Source organism: Heloderma suspectum, chromosome 4, assembly GCF_057233095.1.
Source record: "Heloderma suspectum isolate Gila_16-S chromosome 4, 16-S_ref, whole genome shotgun sequence".
NCBI lineage: Eukaryota > Metazoa > Chordata > Lepidosauria > Squamata > Helodermatidae > Heloderma > Heloderma suspectum.
Window position 1 is genome coordinate 266312034 of NC_139461.1, and position 18918 is coordinate 266330951.

Sequence of the window (18918 nt, forward strand, 5' to 3'; positions counted from 1 at the left end):
TAACTTACCCTTTGGCTTTTTTATGTGTGAAGTTCAGTGACTGATCCTGCACTTAAAATTTTTATTAACAGTTTTATAGCATGTTAAGTTGAATTTTAAGCTTTGGCAAAGCCACTGAAATTCCAGAAATACAAACATAAAAATATCTCCATTACTTTGTGTCTATTGCAGTCTTTGATCATGGTATTTGCTCACCTGGTTCATTCTCAGCTGGAACCACTACTAGAATTCCTTTGCAGTCTACCTGGGCCAACAGGCAAACCTGCTCTGGAGTTTGTAATGTCAGAGTGGATGAGTCGACAACACTTGTTCTATGGACAATATGAAGGCAAGGTCAGGTAAGGTATTCCATTATCACAGTGTGTGCCTTAAAGACCAGAGCATGCTCATTCCTTTCATTTTAAAAAGATTTCTGTGTCACTATAGCGAAAATGATTTGATCCTGATTTTGTTTTAATGAGCTGTTTTTGGAAGACAAACCACCGTTCTTTTAAGTTTGCATGTAACAGAAAACTGTGGTTTGCATAAGCTTCCTCTCACAGTGGGAGGGGGAGTGCATGAGGCCTAGGCTTGTGCAAGCTCGTTCGCGATAATCTGAAACATGGCTTAGGTAATTGTTTGAACTAGGTCTTGTTGTTGTTCAGTCGTTAAGTCGTGTCCGACTCTTCGTGACCCCATGGACCATAGCATGCCAGGCCTTCCTGTCCTCTGCTCTCTCCCGGAGTGTGCTCAAGTTCATATTCATTGCATCAGTGATGCTATCTAGCCAACTCATCCTCTGCCGTCCCCTTCTCCTTTTGCCTTCAGTCTTTCCCAACATCAGGGTCTTTTCCAGTGAGTTTGAACTAGGTCTACCAGTGTTGTTTTCTCATTCTGTTTGCTGTTGGCTATTAAGTGTCAACCCATGGGCAAATCCAGGCCGCAGTTGAAAATTGGCCCCAGCCCAATTGCCAACCTTGAGGCAAAAGAAGCATCAGGAAAGTGACATCTGTGGCAACATAACTTGCTGGCAGATCACTGTGGGGTGTGGGGATTTGAGAACTGGTCCACCATCTTTTTGCCTGATAACCCAAAGTGAGAAAACCAATTGCTGAACAGTGGTGTAAAAGCCATTGTAATACCAAGGCTATTTTGAGAGGGGCTGAAGCTTAACAGTTAGACATATTGGTTAAGACCTTTGATATCTGCTGCCTTGTGGTCTTCTTGTTTAAGGCTTAATTCTTGAGGTTTGGTGAAAGCTGGCAGAATTACCATTGTGTTAAGAGTTACAGAGAATTAAAAACACCTCGAGGAAAAAGTCCTGTAATGAAATCATTAGATACAGATTGTACACCTGTACAAGTACTCCTTGCCTTATTGTCAAGAGCCCTGACTTCCGTAAGCTTTTTCTGCACAAATAGTTTTTCAGTTCTAATTCACCTAACTTTGATATCCTTAAGGTTACAAAAGCACAAAGGTTGTGAGATCCAGGTCTCAAAAAAGGGTAGAAACATAGGAAGCTGTCTTATACTATTAGTATATTGTGTACACTGACTAGCAACGGCTCCCCAGAGTTTCAGATAGGAATCTTTCTCAGCCCTGCGTAGAGATGTTGGGGATTGAACCTGGGAACTTTTTGCATGCAAGGCATGTGCTCCACTACTGAGCTGTGCCCCTTCCTGTATGGTTCTTTCCCTTTTTCTCTAGATCAGAATTGATGGAAATAGCTCTTGGTTGCTGTTGCAGTCTGAACTTGTAGGCACCCTCTAAAGCAAAAAATGTACTGTGCAATCCTATACATGTCTGCTTAGAGTAAACTGCATTGAGTTCAGTTGGTCTTCTAGATAAGTGTGTATAGGATTGCAGCCCAAAATGTTTTATTTAGAGCATTTGTATACTGCTCTTCATAAATATAAGTTCTACAGTGGCTTGAACTGGTGACATCCAACTTAAATCCAAAACAAGAATAAAGAAATAAAACCATGAAACAAACTAGAAAATTTCCAAAGTTACCATTGGGGAAGGGGGCAAATCCCATAAATGTTGAGTGTTTGGATATACCTGCCCTAATTGGAGAGCCTATTGTCCTTCATTTCCCAGTTGTATTTGATCACTTGTCTATGACACCACACCCCAGAATTATTTAGATCTATCAGGTAACCAAAACCTGAGCCCTTACCTAATGTTGATGGAAAATTTACAGTGTGTCCTGTGCTTAACTTTTGGCACAAATAAATTCTGGCAAGCTAACACGACTTTTATTGGTAGCAAAATCAGGTCACGTAGATGAGCTTCCTAGCTCTTACCACAAAAGCTTAATGGCTGTAACTCTCTAGAAATCATATAGATGATGGTAATTATCTATAGGCTCAATACTTAGTTAAAAGAACAATCAAAAGTTAATAACTATAACCGTTAGGGATAAATATAACTTTGTTTCTCCATTGCAATCTCTGTGGTTCAGAATATAGCACAAGGGGCTTGAATGATTTTTGGTGTAATCTATATCAGGCAATCAAAGACAAGGGTTCTAGAAAAAGACCCAAGTAAATCTGCACATGCAGAGATTTAGTGTAACTGTGAAATCTTCATTGGTACCTCTTTGCTACATCGCCTATCAAATCCAAGAGTCAAAACATAGGTTCAGGAGTAAGTCTGAAGTAAACCTATACACACCGATACACACAGAGATTTCAATGACTATAGCTTCTACTTTGATATCTCTGTGCTACATAGGTCAATGTATAGAAAAATCCACAAGTCACGATCAGTCCAAGCCAGCAGTCACTCTGGGCTATTGAAGACAAAGATATACAATCTGTAGCAAACAAGAATTCAAGGTCTATGAAAAGTGAAGCAATACTTTCCATGACAGGTTCCTACTGATTCACAGTTCAACAGACAAAAGTTTCAGGTTTTGAGGAAACAGACTTAAGTCCAGTTGGGAAGTGGTTCTCACAGCTCAGATGGAGGGAAGATCCAAACAAGAAGGGTTACAGGCAAAAAATCTCAACTTCACATCTACACTGATGGAATCTGAACTGGTGGTTACTGACCAAGAAAGAAATCTTGGTGTTGTGCTGGATAGCTCACTGAGAATGTCAACCCAGGGTGTGGCTGTTGTGAAAAAGCAAATTCCATTTTGGACATAATTAGAAAAGGAGTTGAAAATAAAACTGCCGATATCATACTGCCCTTATACAAATCTATGGTGCAACCACACTTGGAATACTGTGTACAGTTCTGATCACCACATCTCATAAAGGATATTGTAGAATTGGAAACAGTACAGAAATGGGCAACCAAAATGATCAGGGGGCTGGAACTCACCTATGAGGAAAGGTTACAGTGTCTTAGACAACAGGCAAGTGAGGGGAGACATGATAGAGGTCTACAAAATTATGCACAGTATGGAAGTTTTTCTCTCTCTTTCATAATACTAGAACATGGGGGTTGGTTATCCCATGAAGCTGAGTGATAGGTGATTCAGGGTAGATAAAAGGAAGTACTACTTCACACAGCACATATTTAAACTATGGAATTCGCTACCACAAAATGTAGTGATGGCTACTTTGATAAGCGATTAAAGATACTGACCCAGTTTGCACGATCACTGTGGCTTAGCCTTTTCTCTTAGCTTTTCTCCATGCTAGAAGAGGCATAGAGTTCCACACCTCTTCCACCATGAAGAAAGGGACTCAACCGGCGCTGGGAGAACAAGCTGCTCCTCCCAGCACTGGCAGAGTACCTGGCTTCATGCAGTGCCCAGCGCCCCTGGGAAGAACAGCTGTTCTTCCTGATGCTAGCAGAGTCCTCCTGGCTTCATGTGGTGCCTTTTTCTGGGAGGAGTGGCTGCCCTTGCTGGTGTTGGCCAAGTCCTCTGCTGCCTGCATCACCTATGCGTCCCTCCGTCTTCCAAAGGGAAGGAGAGTGGTGTGAAGAGGAATACCCCCTGTTACCTCTGATAACAGTGGAAATTCCTTCAGGGGGTGGGGCTTGGAAGGAACCCCAGGAGGGTCCATGTGCTGTATTGGGGAGCCCAGCAAACTAAGGGTTCTGTACCCCCGTCCTAACCTAATGGATGCTGTTGGGTCAAGTTCTGCACATACGCTTCTGTAAGTAAGTCTTGTAAATAGAATAACTGTAAGTATGAAGATGATCTTCAAGTACATTCTTTTCAAAAATTTCAGCTCTGTAGCCCTGTGTAAACTCCTCCAGTATGGTATCAACACAGATGACAAGCGACTCCAGGATATTCGGGTAAAAGGAGAAGAAATATTTAACATGGAAGAAGGAATTCGCACACGATCAAAAGCAGCCAAAAGTGAGTTTCAGTATACTCTCTCAAGACTGAATCAGCCAGATGGAAGAGTCCTAAAAAGAGCTTTATAAGTTTGGCACTAATGTATGTGTACAAGTCCCATTAAACTAGTGAGACTTAATGTGCCACTGGCAGAGAAATAAAAGTTTTGGTTACAATACACATGACTGGATACCTTTCTGGTCTTCAAATTAATGTACAGTATAATGAAAATCTTACAGTTAACAATACTTCTAATAATGCTTCAATGTTTTGGACAGCTCGGTACTAATTCCCCAAACGTTCCTAGCCTGAAAAAATATTAACATGTCTGCATTTTACTCATAGTAGGGGCCCCTGTTATGAATAAAAAGCAGGCTATTAAAAAATGCAGGCTAGAAGCACTCTTCCTCCTCCACTGCCCTAGTTGCTCCCCCCTCCCCCCACTTTACCAGACAGCAGCACAGGAAGGAGGTCCTTTTTCTTTTTTCCCTTTAACATTTACAGGAGTGCTGCCATGTGGAGTCCAGAAGTACTCTGGGCAAATGATTTGGGTGTGGCTGAAAAAAGCTCATGAGGTACCCGCATAGAAGCTGATTGGACTGGTGAAACAAAGTGCTCTGTCCCTGATTCAGCAGCCCAGTCAGCTTCTGTACTTGGTATGGAGGAAATGAGTTCACTTCCCCAGCCAATCAGGCTGTTGAAGCAGAGTGCTCTGTCCTAGCCTGATCACTTGCCTGGTGGGAATTCTGTGCACTCACCTGTGTGAAATTCCTGGTTGCCAGTGGCAACGAGGTGAGTGCTAAAGACAGGACTAGCATTGGTAATGCTTGGTGAAATGAAGTAAACAAAAAGGATATAATGATGATTAGTATAAAAAGGATCTGCACATAGCCATCCAGTTGTCCAGCTGCTGCAAATATCACAGCTCAACATGCTCTACACTTTAACCATGTTTTCTGTACTCATGATAAAGGGATCATGGTGCATGTTTAGTGATGAGAGGAGTGGACTAATGCTAATTTCTGTGACTGATGCTTTGGAATGCCTCTTCAATCAGTTGTGAGAGTATACTTAATTGCATTGCATTTCTTGAGAGTTCTTAATACAAATATAAATACATATATACTTTTTCTCTGCCCTCAGATCCTGAACGCTGGACAAACATTCCTTTGTTAGTTAAAATCTTAAAGCTGATAATAAATGAACTTTCTAATGCAATGGAAGCAAATGCTTCTCGACAAACTGCTGCAGAATGGAGCCAAGGTACTATGTTGGTGTAACTTCTCACTTTTTGTGGTGCTTGCCTTTAGTGCCAGCCAGCATAAGTAGTGGTTAAGCTGTCAGATTAGGTCTGGGAAGATCTGTGTTCAAATTCCCACTCATCCATGAATCTCATGCTTGAGCTAGTCACTGCCTTTCAGCCCAACCTATCTCACAAGGTGGTTGTGATGACAGAATTGTTGGGGGAGACCCACACAAACCATGTACACCACCTTGAGCTCATTGGAGAAAATGGTGGAATATAAATGTAATAAAATATATAAATATACAACCATTGCTTCTATAGAACAAAACTTCAGCTATGACCACAGCACTGCATGGGTTCAATAATCTAAAAATATATATGAACTATTGGTTATGATTTTTGTGAAAACAGTACAATTTTAATTTCTAGCACAGAATTTGGTGGGTTAATATTTTTTAAAATGGGCATTTAAAAGGTTAGCAGCATGTGAATGATTTTGGCTAGGCTCTAAACAAGACAAGAATTCAAGTATTCAGGGAGCAGGACTTCTTTTTCACAATGAGAGCTCTTCCCCCTTTATACACCCCAAATCTGCCTTTGATGCCCCTAATGTTCTATGTCATTTTCCTCAACCAGTGACCAAAAATACTCTACAGATTCATTGTTTTCACTCAGAAGTATGCAAACTACTGCCCTGATACTAAAAAAAAATTACTTGGCAGTAAATACAATAAGAAATCTCAATGGTATTCATTTCTAGTTATATGTGCTTAGTATTGGGGTATAAGCATGCATTTAAGTATTCCTTGTCAAATGTAAGATTATTTTATTCGTTTTTTTCTCAAGAATTGCAGCTCTCTTGGAACTATGCTGCTTGCTTGGAAATCTATAGCTCTGAAAATTTCAAATTTGGCAATATGGTTCCCTATTAAAAATTGGTGTCTGGGTGGTAACCATTACAGCAAAAACAAACCAAAAAATCAAAGTCCTCATGGAATAACCACTTCTGTCAATTAACAGAGGAATCCAGTGATATGTGGGAAGATCAAGAAGAAGAGGAGGAAGAAGAGGAGGAAGGGTTGACAGGACAGCTGTTGTCAGATATTCTTGCCACAAACAAGTATGGTGAGTGAAGCAGTTTTAAACCTGTGAGGATTATTTTAGGCAAGTGGGAACCTAAGTCTTAGGCAAAATATTTTCCATATAACTGCTAGGCAAGGAGATGGATTCTCAATGTCAGAGTAGATGTTGATAAGTAAAGAAAAATGGAATCTTTTGGAATCAAAGCCAAACAATGCAGATGATTGATCTGGTAGAGCTTACCTTTGTTACAGATGTTGGGATAAAATTACCATGTGCATCATGGTTCTAAACAAGTTCCAGAAAATATATTGTATGCTGAGAAACAGAAGGTTTTTCTACCTCCCCATGCCACACGAAAACCTTTGAAACAAGGTAGTGGGAAGTTTTCTATGGAATGCACAGAAAATGAGGTGGTAAACCTGTGTCTGGGTTATACAACTTCAGACTGCAAATAAGGGCTGTCGTGATTGAATGCTCCTCCATGCAAAGAAGATTCCAATATGTAGAAAAGTAGCATGGCAGAGAGAAACTTGAATTCTTCTCCTTGATCTTACAGCTTTCTACATATAGGAATCTTTAATTTTATTACTCCTATTGTAAATAAATTCCCTGGAAGATCCTCTGGTATTTGATTTACTTATTGGCTGATAATAATAAGTATGTAACAGAGGTGGTTGCAAAATGTTCATTTTCTGCTGTTAAAATTCGTAAGGTTCTCCAGGCTCGTATGTAACAATTGGCTGATGACATTTTAATATACTATGTTTATTGTATTTAAGTTCTAAATATTTTTAAATAATTGTTGAATTGTTGGGGGGTTGGTCTTAAGTATTTTATTTTGAGGATTACTTTCTGTTCCAAATGGTCTGTGACTGTATAATAAAATGTGTGTGTGTGAATCTTTAGTTTTGCATGGAGCATTCAATCATGCGAGTCCTCATTTGCAGTCTGAAATGATACAGTAGACACAAATTTGCCATCTCATCTACTATTTGTGAGAACTATGCCTCAGGAACAGTTTGAAAATTGGATAGGAGAATGGAGTTGGGAAAACATCTGTTCATGGTCTTCCTTCATCAACATCTCTGGACTTCCTTAAAGAATTCCACTTCAATATTTATGTATCTAGAAAGTAGGCTACCTTGGTTTTGCTACAAATTCCTTAAAGGCAATCCTGTTTAAGCAACCCCCTTATGTTCCTGAGACTAGTTTTTCTGTACTCAGTGGAACTATTTCAGTAATGAAAATGTAGCTTTAGTTTTGAGGTAGTAGACATGATGAAGTCAACTATTATCTCCATTTTAGACAGCTATTTATCACAGTAAAATAGTGAATGGACACACACATAAACAGAAGAAACAAAATCCAAACATTTTCACTGTACAGCTTGGAAATATGACAGGTAGAAAAACAGAAATATATCAATGTCTGTTTCATTATTTCATTGTTCAGTCATCTCTTCAGTCTCAAAATAAACATGATGGCAGTTCATTTCAATGCAAAAAAAAAGGTATCAGAAAAGACACCTGGGCCATATATTTCTTTAACTGTGCACCAGCTTTTAAAAAATTTTCTTTAACTTTGCATCGGTAGCTTCCTGTGCTTCACTTTGAATGTGGTTTGCTTTATAGATGAAGATTATTATGAAGATGATGATGAGGATGATCCAGATGCCCTGAAGGATCCTCTGTATCAAATAGACCTACAGGTATGCAGTTTCCTTATGTCTTTTTTAAAACTTTCTCTGTCTAGAATAATACCAAAAAATATTATTCTCATCTGTATAAAGATGCACTTGCAATAGCAACTATGTTTTCAAGTTTTGTTGCAATAATTAGCAGCAGCATGGATAGGTCCAAAGAATATTTTCAGTACATAGATTACGTGATGGTCAATAGAGAAAGACACCGACAGAAAAATATTCTATATTCCTCCTTGTCACCAAACAGTAGTGCACTTCTGTTCTTTAAAGAGTGAAGCTGTTTAAATTCTGCAGCAGGAAGTGTCTGGAATTTTAAAGAGTGAAGCTGTTTAAATTCTGTAGCAGGAAGTGTTTTTGTGCAGAAAAATGGCTGGTTTGGGAAAAGTTTCCACTTTTTTTGTATTTCCTCCTTCCAAAACTGTATTGACCTTAAAAAAACACCATTGTATGTGGAATTTGTATCTTGTACTTCGTCCCATAAAGTTGTTGAAGTAAGCAGTGGACATCTGTTCAGACAGGAGATACAAGAAACATTTCTGGAAGACAAAACTTAAAAGCAAAAGATCTACATTACTAGGTTTGATTTATGAGAAGCTTAATAAAATTGATTAAAACTGAAATTAGAGTTAGAATAAACTTGCACATAAATCAAACTCATCTTGGGAGATAAAATGCAGTTCTAAAAAACCTGTATTATATATTTAAAATAAATACTACCATTGCTCTTAGCCAGATGCAGCTCCTATTACAGCAGGGCAGGGTTCAGCCTGCCCAACTTGAAGCAAGTTTAATTACCTAAACCTGGTAGTGGGAGCAGTCATGCTTGAAATATTGTCTGCTATGGGTCCTCCGTTGGAATCTTGGAGATTCTAAACATCATAAAGATCCTGGCAAGTTTGTTCCAGTTATCTGAGCTGCCAGGAAAGCTTGGCAATCTCTAGTTTCCAAATTGAAATTTCATCCATATGCCCATGCTGATTCAACCCAGCTGCTCACACTGTCTCCTTTAAGACTTGCTGAATTACAGAGAGTATGGTTGACGTAGTACGGCGGCATGGCAGTATATCCAGTTATACCATAGCATCATAGCTTCATTTGGCCGAGAAGCTTTAGGGCAGCAGCTCTCCCCTGTTGCCTTGCAGTTTCTCTGAACTGTTGAGATCTCTGGGAAAGCACGCAGGTTTGTCTGCATTTACTTGGGATTGTTTAAAGCCTGCATTGGACTAACAACCAACAATGGAGAAAGAAGTCCCTTCTCAGATACATCTACAGCAGTGGAAGGCTGCACTATCAGCTGTAAAAGCTTTCTCTTTGGATCTTAAACTCAAGTTAATCCGGAAAAAATATTATTTAATGCTCATTGCATGCTTGCTCACTTCTGCATCCTAGGCCTGAAGTCCTCTGACTAACCTGGTTCAAATGTAACAGCAACCCTGAGCATGGGTTGTTGTTGAATTGTGGGTTGTTGTTATCTGTGAAGCCTGCCCTATGGTTTAACTATGGGTTGTTAACCACAAATAACCCAGAGTTCACAACCCAGCAACATGGGTTCTCTTCCTAGGTTGTTCATGGTTAACAACCCATAGGGTTTGCACATAATAACAGCCCACGATTCAGTGACAACCCATAATCAAACCATACTAGACCCATACTCTGGGTTGTAATTATGTGTGAACCAGGCCAATATTTGTGCATTGGCATCCCATCATACAGAATTATGGGGGCCATTTTTCCTGCAAGGTCTTAATATCTTAATTTGAGTGTCTTAAGTATCTCATATTGAGCTGGTTCATGCCCCACACTAAGCCATGGTGGGTTATCACCATGGGTGGCTGCAGGGTGGCTTAGCGTGACATCTGAATTTGTCATGGCTTTTCCTTCATGAGTTGCTTTTCCACAAACAAGCCAAACTGAGAACCCATGGCTTGTAGTAGGGTTGTTTAGGGTGGATCATTCTCAGGGTGGCTTGTCATGATGTCTGAAGCTGGCAGAATTGCTTCAGTGTGGGTTGTTTAAAACGATAAGAGAGCCATGGCGAGAGTGGTGAAAAACCATGCCAGCCGCTCCTCACAATTTCACTATCCTTTGTTACATGACATTAGTCAATTTACTCCTCGACTTCGTTGCCTCCCTAGACAGCAACATCTTTTTTTGTTTTCACCTTGGGAAAATTTGGGAAAAGTTAACATTGCATAACCTTCAGGGAGATTTGTGCAAATTTAACTTTATTTAATTGCACTGAAATGGAGTCGTTACAGTGCTTTAGTGGATTTGCCCAAGTCTCCCCAAAACATATATTTTTTAAGTTATATTTGTGCAAACCTTCCTGAAAGTGAAAAATATAACATTAAATATGCACAGATCTCCCTGAAGGTGAAACTGCCCTGTTAAATTTGCACAAATCACCCAAAGGTGAAAAAATATATATAAAAAACTCTGCTATTTGCACTCATTAGCAGAGTAGTGGAGTAGTCTGCTGAGCTTCTGCTGCAAAGGTCCATGGCATACATGCCAGGAGCAGGCAGGAGGACTAAGAGGGAAACAAGCCAAGGCAAACCAGAGTGCCTGATTGTCTGTCGGGAGTAACATGGCTTAGTGAGCAAACAACCAACCCACCATAGCTTATTTTCAGACTGGTGTATTGTGTTGTGCGAACTCTTCCATTGTGATCAGCCTATTGTATTAATATTTTGTTTTTCATATTGTAGAATCTTTTCATGTATAAGTAAATTTACACTATCCTATGGAAGTGAAATTAATAATCTTTTTGTCTTCCTTTTAGGCTTACCTTACAGACTTCTTGTGTCAGTTTGCACAGCAGCCTTGCTATGCAGTCTTCTCAGACCATCTCAATGAGAATGAAAGAAGAGTTCTTCAGGACATTGGCATATAAATCCAGAGCATTATGATCATATCTGGACAATATTTTTCTGGTCTGTTTCATGTTTTGTGACATAAACATGAAACACCTTCCATTATTCACCAGATATTACAAATGTGATTCTTAATTTTGAAGTACTGTTCCTTATCTTATCATGATGTAGGGTTAAGAGAGAGATTATTGAGAAGGCAACAAAAGGCAGATGTGCATAGTGTTTTGCATACTGGATTCGCACAATGGGAACATTATTCTTCAGATCAACTTTCCAGGAGATCGTTAAAATCAGGTGCCCTAAAGCCACCTTTCCTCCACTGAAAAGGCACTTCACTGACTTTCACAGCACAGCTTAATGGAATGAGAAAGAAATTGTGGTTTGTAGTTTGTTTGGATGTGTATAGAAACTGGAAGTTTGTCCCAGTTCGCACTTGTGTTACACAGGGTAAATTATCTTGATCTTCCCATATGACATCTTTTTATAGACACTTGAATGAAATGAAATCCACTTACAATACAAGAGTTTGGATTAAACCTGAAAAATAAAATTAAGTTAATTATTTCTCCATTTGTAGATGGAGGTAAATGGCTTCCATCTGAATTGTCATTTTCATAATTCCTTACTAAAGCTATCATGCACCCATATTGAGCAGACTTGCTACATAAAAACTCAGTTCCTGTGGTTACTGATGACTTTGGTTTTACAACCAAACATTTTTATATGAAATCTTGATTGTATTTAACTTGACTATTTACTTCATGACTACAGTTCTCAAAAGCTTTTTGCTTCCTTCACACACAAGAATTATACAAAATGGCTAAGCTGTAGTCCACAAATTAGTATGTGTATTTTTATAGGGCAGTAAAATTAACATTTACTGGCTAATCTGCAAGTAAGTACAATGATGCATCTCACAACACCTCTTTGCCTTTTTCTCCCTTTTGGGGAAAATTGAATAAAATTGTTTAAACATACATTGGTATCTTTATTTTTAAAAGACTCAGAGAGAAAAATTGTATCCTTTGGTCACTCTTCTATAGGTTACTTGTGAAAAACTAATCTCCTTTAATTGCCACCAAGGCACTGCATCTTTCTTTAGTAGTCACAGTCTGAACTGAAAGGAGTATCTGCATCTTTGGTTTGTTCTATGTATTGGGACAGCTACTTCTCTTTCATGCATAATGTGCCATACTACATTAACTTGTCTATGTTGGCTTCACATTATTTAAAGTGTGGAAGTAAATGTTCTAAGAATCAAGTTGTATTAAAATAATATTTTATGGAGCTTGCATGGATGAATCCAACTGGTGCCTTTGGGGTATGGTATGCCTACTTTGTCCTTCACCAAACTGAGGCAACCATTCCATTCTTCCTTTATCTTGGAAGGAGTTGGGGATGGGGGGAGTATGTGATTTATACAGTTTGTTTCACTGATGTCTATAAATTATATGGTGTCTTACAAAATCACATATGCAGACTTAAACGCCTCACAACCCACTAAGTCACAAAAATAAAATGGAGAAATTTTACATGTGTTGCAACTGAATCAGCTATCATTAGATATCTTGTTTGCACAAATGATGGATTGTTCGTGATCTTGCAGGAACGAACAAGTGTGCTGGTTCCCATGAGCTTGACGCTTTCGCTTCCCTAAACAACCCAAGAACAGCCTGTTCTTGGGTTGTTATTGTTGTGTCCGAACCCAGAAACTCTGCGTGGTTTAGGGGTTAAACAACACAGAGTTACCCCATGGTTGTTTGTTGGGTTGTTGAGATTGTTTAACCCCTAAACAACCCAGTATTTCCAGGTTCGGACACAATGATAAATCAGGAACAGGGCGTTCCTGGGTTTGTTTAGGGAAGTGATGAGCACACAGAAGACAGTGTACTTGCTCGCTACTGCGCAGCCACAACTAACCATGAATTAAACTACCCATAGTCATTATTTGTGATACAGCAAGGTGATTACTGCCAGTTCTGAAGACTGCTTTGCATTTGTTGTACTTAATTCAAAAGGTTGAGCCACGTTAATGGCTGAAGTCCCATGAGTCATTATAGCACAAAGGAAAGTGAAGGTTTTAGTCATTTTTCAGTTCAGTAGGTGGCAGACGCTTCAGCCCTGAATTCTGGAAACTTAGACTGCATATTTATAGGACAATACCAAGGAGAAAGGACTGGCACAGCATAGAAAATAAGAATAGAAAAGTATGAGGGATAAATTTAATGTTGCATCCTGCGTGTGTGAGAGAGAGAATATAAACAGAGGGAGTAATGTGTGATTTCCTCCCCCCGCCCCAACAATTTATCTGGAAGGTAGACAGATTTGAGCCAGATTAACAAATATTTTACAGGCCGTTTGGATATGCTGTACAGAGGGTACCTTCCTCTACTGTAGTTACTTGATTTTGCATCTTTGATACTCACAAACTTATTTACAAAAAATAGATACATGCTTATGTTGAAACATTGGGAATTGATCATTGCCTTGGGATTGCCTCTTTAATCCCACAAATTCATTTACTTTGCCAGTAAGCATTTGTTGCCTGAGTTATGGTATTTCACCATCAGTCAATACCATTATAATTTTTAAGCCATCTGCCATTGCAAAACAATCTATTAAATGCTTATTGCATGAAGAATTTTTAAAGCAAGAATTCCTCAAAGTGCCAGGACTGTTCAACTTGCAGAGGCCTCAAAATAGCAGTTAGCCACATGTGTATCTTTTTGCGTATTATTTCATTGGGCAGTGAAGCTAAAGAGATGGCACTGGACCAAACTAGATGAGTTACCCCCTCTAATGGGTGGCATAAAATCCAATGTTTCAAACACCTTACAAATTTAGCACCTTTAGGCGCCTATAGATTAGACTGAATAATTTGTACTCAAAAGTTATTTATATCCAACATATTCTTGTGAAGGTACCCATCCTATTTACTGAAAATCCTATTTCCATACATTGTTCCTACCTGTTATCCCTGTTAACTACATTCCATGTAACTAGGTTGGATGTAGCCAAGAATAAGACTTGGTATAGTTTATAAAGCATTTTTAAAATGAAGCCAAACTTTGAATATTTTATGGAAATTATTCGGTTGTATCCAATGTTAGACCAACTTAGAGTAGACCCATTGAAATGAATGGGACTTCTGTTATATACAACCTATGGACAACTATCTTTTTGAAAAGGACGCTGTCCTACTGAACTATGACATGTTGCAATTTAAACATAATTTTTTTCTCTCGTCTTGCCAAAAATATTTGGGTGAACTGTTAACGTGAATACCTTAAGCCTTCTTTTGCTCAAACTAGGGAACTTGAAAAGAATGCCAGTTAGAAAAAACATAACCTGTGATACAGCCAGTTGTAAAGAGCAAGTATTAAACCTTTTCCACTTAAATGGTTTCCCCATCTGTTTCCTCACTCTAGGATTTCTAAGGTATGTCCATAAAATGTGACGTGTGTTTTACATAAAGGAACTGTAAAAATCATAACTTATCTGTGTTTGAAGTACATCAAGCTAAAGTGCACGCTCAGGAGTTAATAGCTCAGGATGGCATATTAAATGATTGTTTAGGGTACTAGAAATAGCTTTTGCCCTTTATACATTTGCTATCCTGTTTTATAGTTTAAGATTATTAATATGAGAATCTTTGAACACTAGATAATGGATTTAGAGTACTTCACATTTTTATTGCTAGTTAAACTGAATGCCTGATACTTCTACACCTATGCCATACCTTGATGACGAAAAATGCAAGCAACTTTCCTAATTTTTAAATGGATTTATCTTGCTAAGATCTGTCACAGCTTCATATAAATGAAACAGATTAGATCAGATCAAATGCAATTCTAGAATCAACTATAGCTATCTATAAATATTGTTTGTTTTAAGTGTATATAAAACTTAATAAACTCTTAAATGTACAGTCTGCTTATTCTACATGCAAAGGTCATTCTGTGCACATTTACATCCACTGCTGCTTCATTCAGAAGATTGCATATGATTGGCTTGGTCAGTTGAGGGCTTATCATGGATACCTTTTGTATTACAAGGGTTATCATTTAGTTAACTTGCTTTACTATCTAGTGTATGTGTGTATCATCAGTCTGTCAATCTGGTAGTTTAAACAATCTATGGTAGATTTCTATGCATATTTATTCAAAAGTAAGTCATTTTGAGTTGAATGGGGCTTACCCCTAAGCGAATATATAGGACTGCAACCTTGGTCCCTGGGATGCTATGGGGAAATGGAGCCTTTGTAGGAATACTTCTAATACAATCCAAATTGTGGAAGAATTCTCAATAAAGGATAAATGCATAATTAAGGAGTTCATTGCTATAAGATGATTCGATAGCCACTACTTGGATAATGTTTAAAATGATTAGAAACAGAAGAAGTAGCTCAGCACTAATACCTAAAAATAAAATACAGGTATTTTATTCAGTAAAAACAAAATTGCTATGTTCATGTCTTGTGTGTAAGCTTTTCAGGGCATCAGGCTGGACATTATTTGGAGAAGTTCTTGCAAATCTTGAGCTTGCCTTGACTCGAAATTCTAAAGTCTTGAATGTACTGGGAGTATTGTCAAGATTTTGCCCCATCCTATATTTTTCCTGGTGTTCTTAATAACCAGTCCACATATTATATACTTAATTAGGTGCATACATGGGTTCTGTGCACTCTGCCATGTGGCAAGGCTACGCAGTGTACAGTTCACAAGTAGCATGCTATCCACCTATCTTATCACTGTTCTCATAAGAACTTGATTGAATACCCTTGGTTGGATCCAGCCTTGTTATACTTATAATGCACCCATTTTAATCAGTGGGACTTAATCGAAGTATGACTAAGTCTGGATCCAATCCCTTTGCTAGAGCTCTCCTATTCCTGTCACCCCTTTTCTGGATGTGGGCAAGCACAATAAGACAAGTAGAGCATTGGCTGGAGTCCTAGGTTCAATTCACATACTCGTTTACATATTGGATATGGATTTGGCATCTCTGGTAAAATTTTGGAAAGCACACTGTTCCTTGGGGCAAATAGAACAAAGGAACTAATGCCGTTTGGCTACATTAAACTATATGCTACGTTAAGTGCATAGGGTGCAGCTGAGCCTCTCTTTTCTAAATAAGAGTATGGGCCCTGATCTGGACTGGGACTACCACGTGCGGCTAACCCCTCCCAGTCAGCAGCCTCCCCTGGGGGATGGGGGTGCTAAAAAGGGAGGGATCCTTCGTTAGTGTCAATGGAGTTTTAATGTTTAGCCTTTGCTCAGGAGACGAGAGATGGGGTGGGGGGAAGCAGCTGGATAAAGGTTAAACCAGATTGGGACTACACGTGCTTGTTGTTCCGTCGTTCAGTCATGTCCGACTCTTCGTGACCCCATGGACCATAGCACGCCAGGCCTTCCTGTCCTGCGCTCTCTCCCGGAGCGTGCTCAAGTCCATATTCATTGCATTGGTGATGCTATCTAGCCATCTCATCCTCTGCCATCCCCTTCTCCTTTTGCCTTCAGTCTTTCCCAGCATCAGGGTCTTTTCCAGTGACTTTTCTCTTCGCATTAGGTGGCCAAAATATTTGAGCTTCAGCTTCAGTATCTGTCCTTCCAATGAGCACTCAGGGTTGATTTCCTTTAGGATGGACTGATTTGACCTCCTCGCAGTCCAGGGGACTCGTAAGAGTCTTCTCCAGCACCACAGTTCAAACGCATCAATTCTTCAGTGCTCAGCCTTCCTTATAGTCCTTGGAAGTAAAAAAAAAAAGAAAAAAGTCTCATCTGCATGCTATATACTTAACTTAGCGTGTAGTAGCCCTTAAATGCTTAATTCTTTTGTTTGGCTTATATTTTCGCGGAAGTGCTTCTTATTTACCTTTATGCCATTATAAGTAAGTATATGCCACTATAAGGCAAGGTCTGGTCCAGCGTGGTGGTCTGGAAAGGCCACAAGGCTGACCCAAGAGGACCGCTAATGTGTGTTCCCAGTTAACCATCTTGTGCTTTTGTTGAGCTGCTGCTCTCATTGTCTAGTCTTTGGGGCATCTCTGAAATAACAGGTGGCTTGCGAAGAGACAACGGCAACTCTGCGACCACCAGCCAAGCCAGCCTTCTCTAACTGGTGGCCTCCAGATGTGTCCGACAGAATCCTGGGAGGTGTAGCCCAACACATCTGAGAGCACCAGATTGGGGAAGCTGAGCTAAGCAACTTCCTGCCATCCTTCGTTTCGTCTTACGGTGTGTTGTCACACCGGAGAACCGCCCTCAGGATGTGCGTGGCATGCTGGGAGTTGTAGTCTGATCTCATAGCAAGACGCTCGCCTAGTAGCATTATTTCGTCGGAGGCGCGAGGGAATGCTGGGAGTTGTAGTTGGCGTTTGGTCCTGGTGGCTACTGGCATTTTTTCCTTCTCCTCAGCTCAAGCCCGGGCTATGGCGGCGGCGGCGGCGGCGGCGGCGGCGGATTCGGGCGAACGCTCTAAGGTGGCGCCCAGCGTGGATTTCGACCATAGTTGCTCGGATAGCGTCGAGTACCTGACTTTGAATTTCGGGCCTTTCGAGACGGTGCACCGGTGGCGCCGCCTCCCGCCCTGCGATGAGTTCGTCGGAGCCCGGTGAGGAGACTCGGTTGGAATTGCAGAGGTTGGGGAGCCGAATGGGGCTGGCGGGAGGGTTGTGGGAGGGGGGCGGCGGCATAGAAATAATAACGCCGCTTTCTCTTTCTCGTCCTCATAGCCGCAGCAAACACACCGTGGTCGCCTATCGAGATGCTATTTACGTGTTTGGCGGAGATAATGGGTGAGTCCCCCGGTGCTGCTCTCAGGGCCGGCCCAAGACGTCTTGCTGCCCAAGGCAGAGCAGGAAATGACCCCCACACCCCCTCCACACACACTCACGTTTCTTGCTTGCGTGCACACCCACCACCCATCCATTATCCACATACACACACACACCGTTCATCCATGTAAAACATTCTCCCTCTCTTGCAGACACACACACCTCCCTTCTCTTCTTCTCTATGGGTGACCCGTGCTGACAGAAACACTGCACAATAAATACCTAGCGGCTAATAGATCTAATAAATAAATAAAATAAACCAGAACCTTCGTCATGGTACTTCTTTGGGCCCATGTTTCTCTGTGTGTTATGCTTATCCCACACACCGAAGAAAAAGGTTTTTGCAAAGTGTCTTACACTCTTGCGCGTCTTCTCTCTGTCTGTCTCTCGGCTCTCGCTCTGCCCTGGGAAAGTTGCTGCTGGCTGGCTCCTAAAGATGCAGCTGTAGGAGGCAAAATGCACCCCCATCCCACCCACCCCACGTACACAGAGAAACACACACTTTGGCTGTTGTGCCTCTTCTCTTCCCCTTCACTTTCACTCTCCCCACTCCACCAGATGCAAGTCAGCCAGAGAAGGTAAGGCTTATGGTGAGGCTTGCAAGAGAAGGTAAGGTTTATAATCTGGCCTATGTATAAAATAGAGGGTGCTTCCAGGTGAGGCTTTTATTGTGCCATTGCCCCTGCCTCACTGAAAGAATTTGAATCTAGACAACATTGTCTTTTGCTTGTAACCCTCCCATGTTTTCCTATCTCTTCTTCCATCTTTTTCTTACTATGGAAAATCTCTTAAGGAGAAAAAAGAGAAAATAGGTGCACAATGCCTTCTCAATGGTAGTTCTAGGAGCCCTCTGTCTGGAAGCCCCTTGAGATGAGTTTTTTGTAAACATATTGGAGT

General features: G+C 40.3%; 2 protein-coding genes across 4 annotated transcripts in view; both read left to right on the forward strand.

Annotated features, from left to right (window-relative positions):
• IPO9 (importin 9) overlaps positions 1 to 15506 on the forward strand; it is a 50738-nt gene extending 35232 nt beyond the window's left edge. For all 3 annotated transcript variants that reach the window (XM_084853740.1, XM_084853741.1, XM_084853739.1), the window contains 6 exons: positions 172 to 338; positions 4170 to 4303; positions 5426 to 5545; positions 6549 to 6653; positions 8243 to 8319; positions 11096 to 15506. In XM_084853740.1, coding sequence (XP_084709866.1) covers positions 172 to 338; positions 4170 to 4303; positions 5426 to 5545; positions 6549 to 6653; positions 8243 to 8319; positions 11096 to 11206 — 714 coding nt within the window. In that variant the 3' untranslated portion in view covers positions 11207 to 15506. The remainder of the gene's footprint in view (positions 1 to 171; positions 339 to 4169; positions 4304 to 5425; positions 5546 to 6548; positions 6654 to 8242; positions 8320 to 11095) is intronic.
• A 1990-nt stretch (positions 15507 to 17496) lies between these two features.
• Positions 17497 to 18918, forward strand: part of LZTR1 (leucine zipper like post translational regulator 1) — a 52797-nt gene continuing 51375 nt past the window's right edge. The window contains exons 1-2 of the mRNA XM_084853699.1: positions 17497 to 17798; positions 17920 to 17982. Coding sequence (XP_084709825.1) covers positions 17617 to 17798; positions 17920 to 17982 — 245 coding nt within the window. The 5' untranslated portion in view covers positions 17497 to 17616. The remainder of the gene's footprint in view (positions 17799 to 17919; positions 17983 to 18918) is intronic.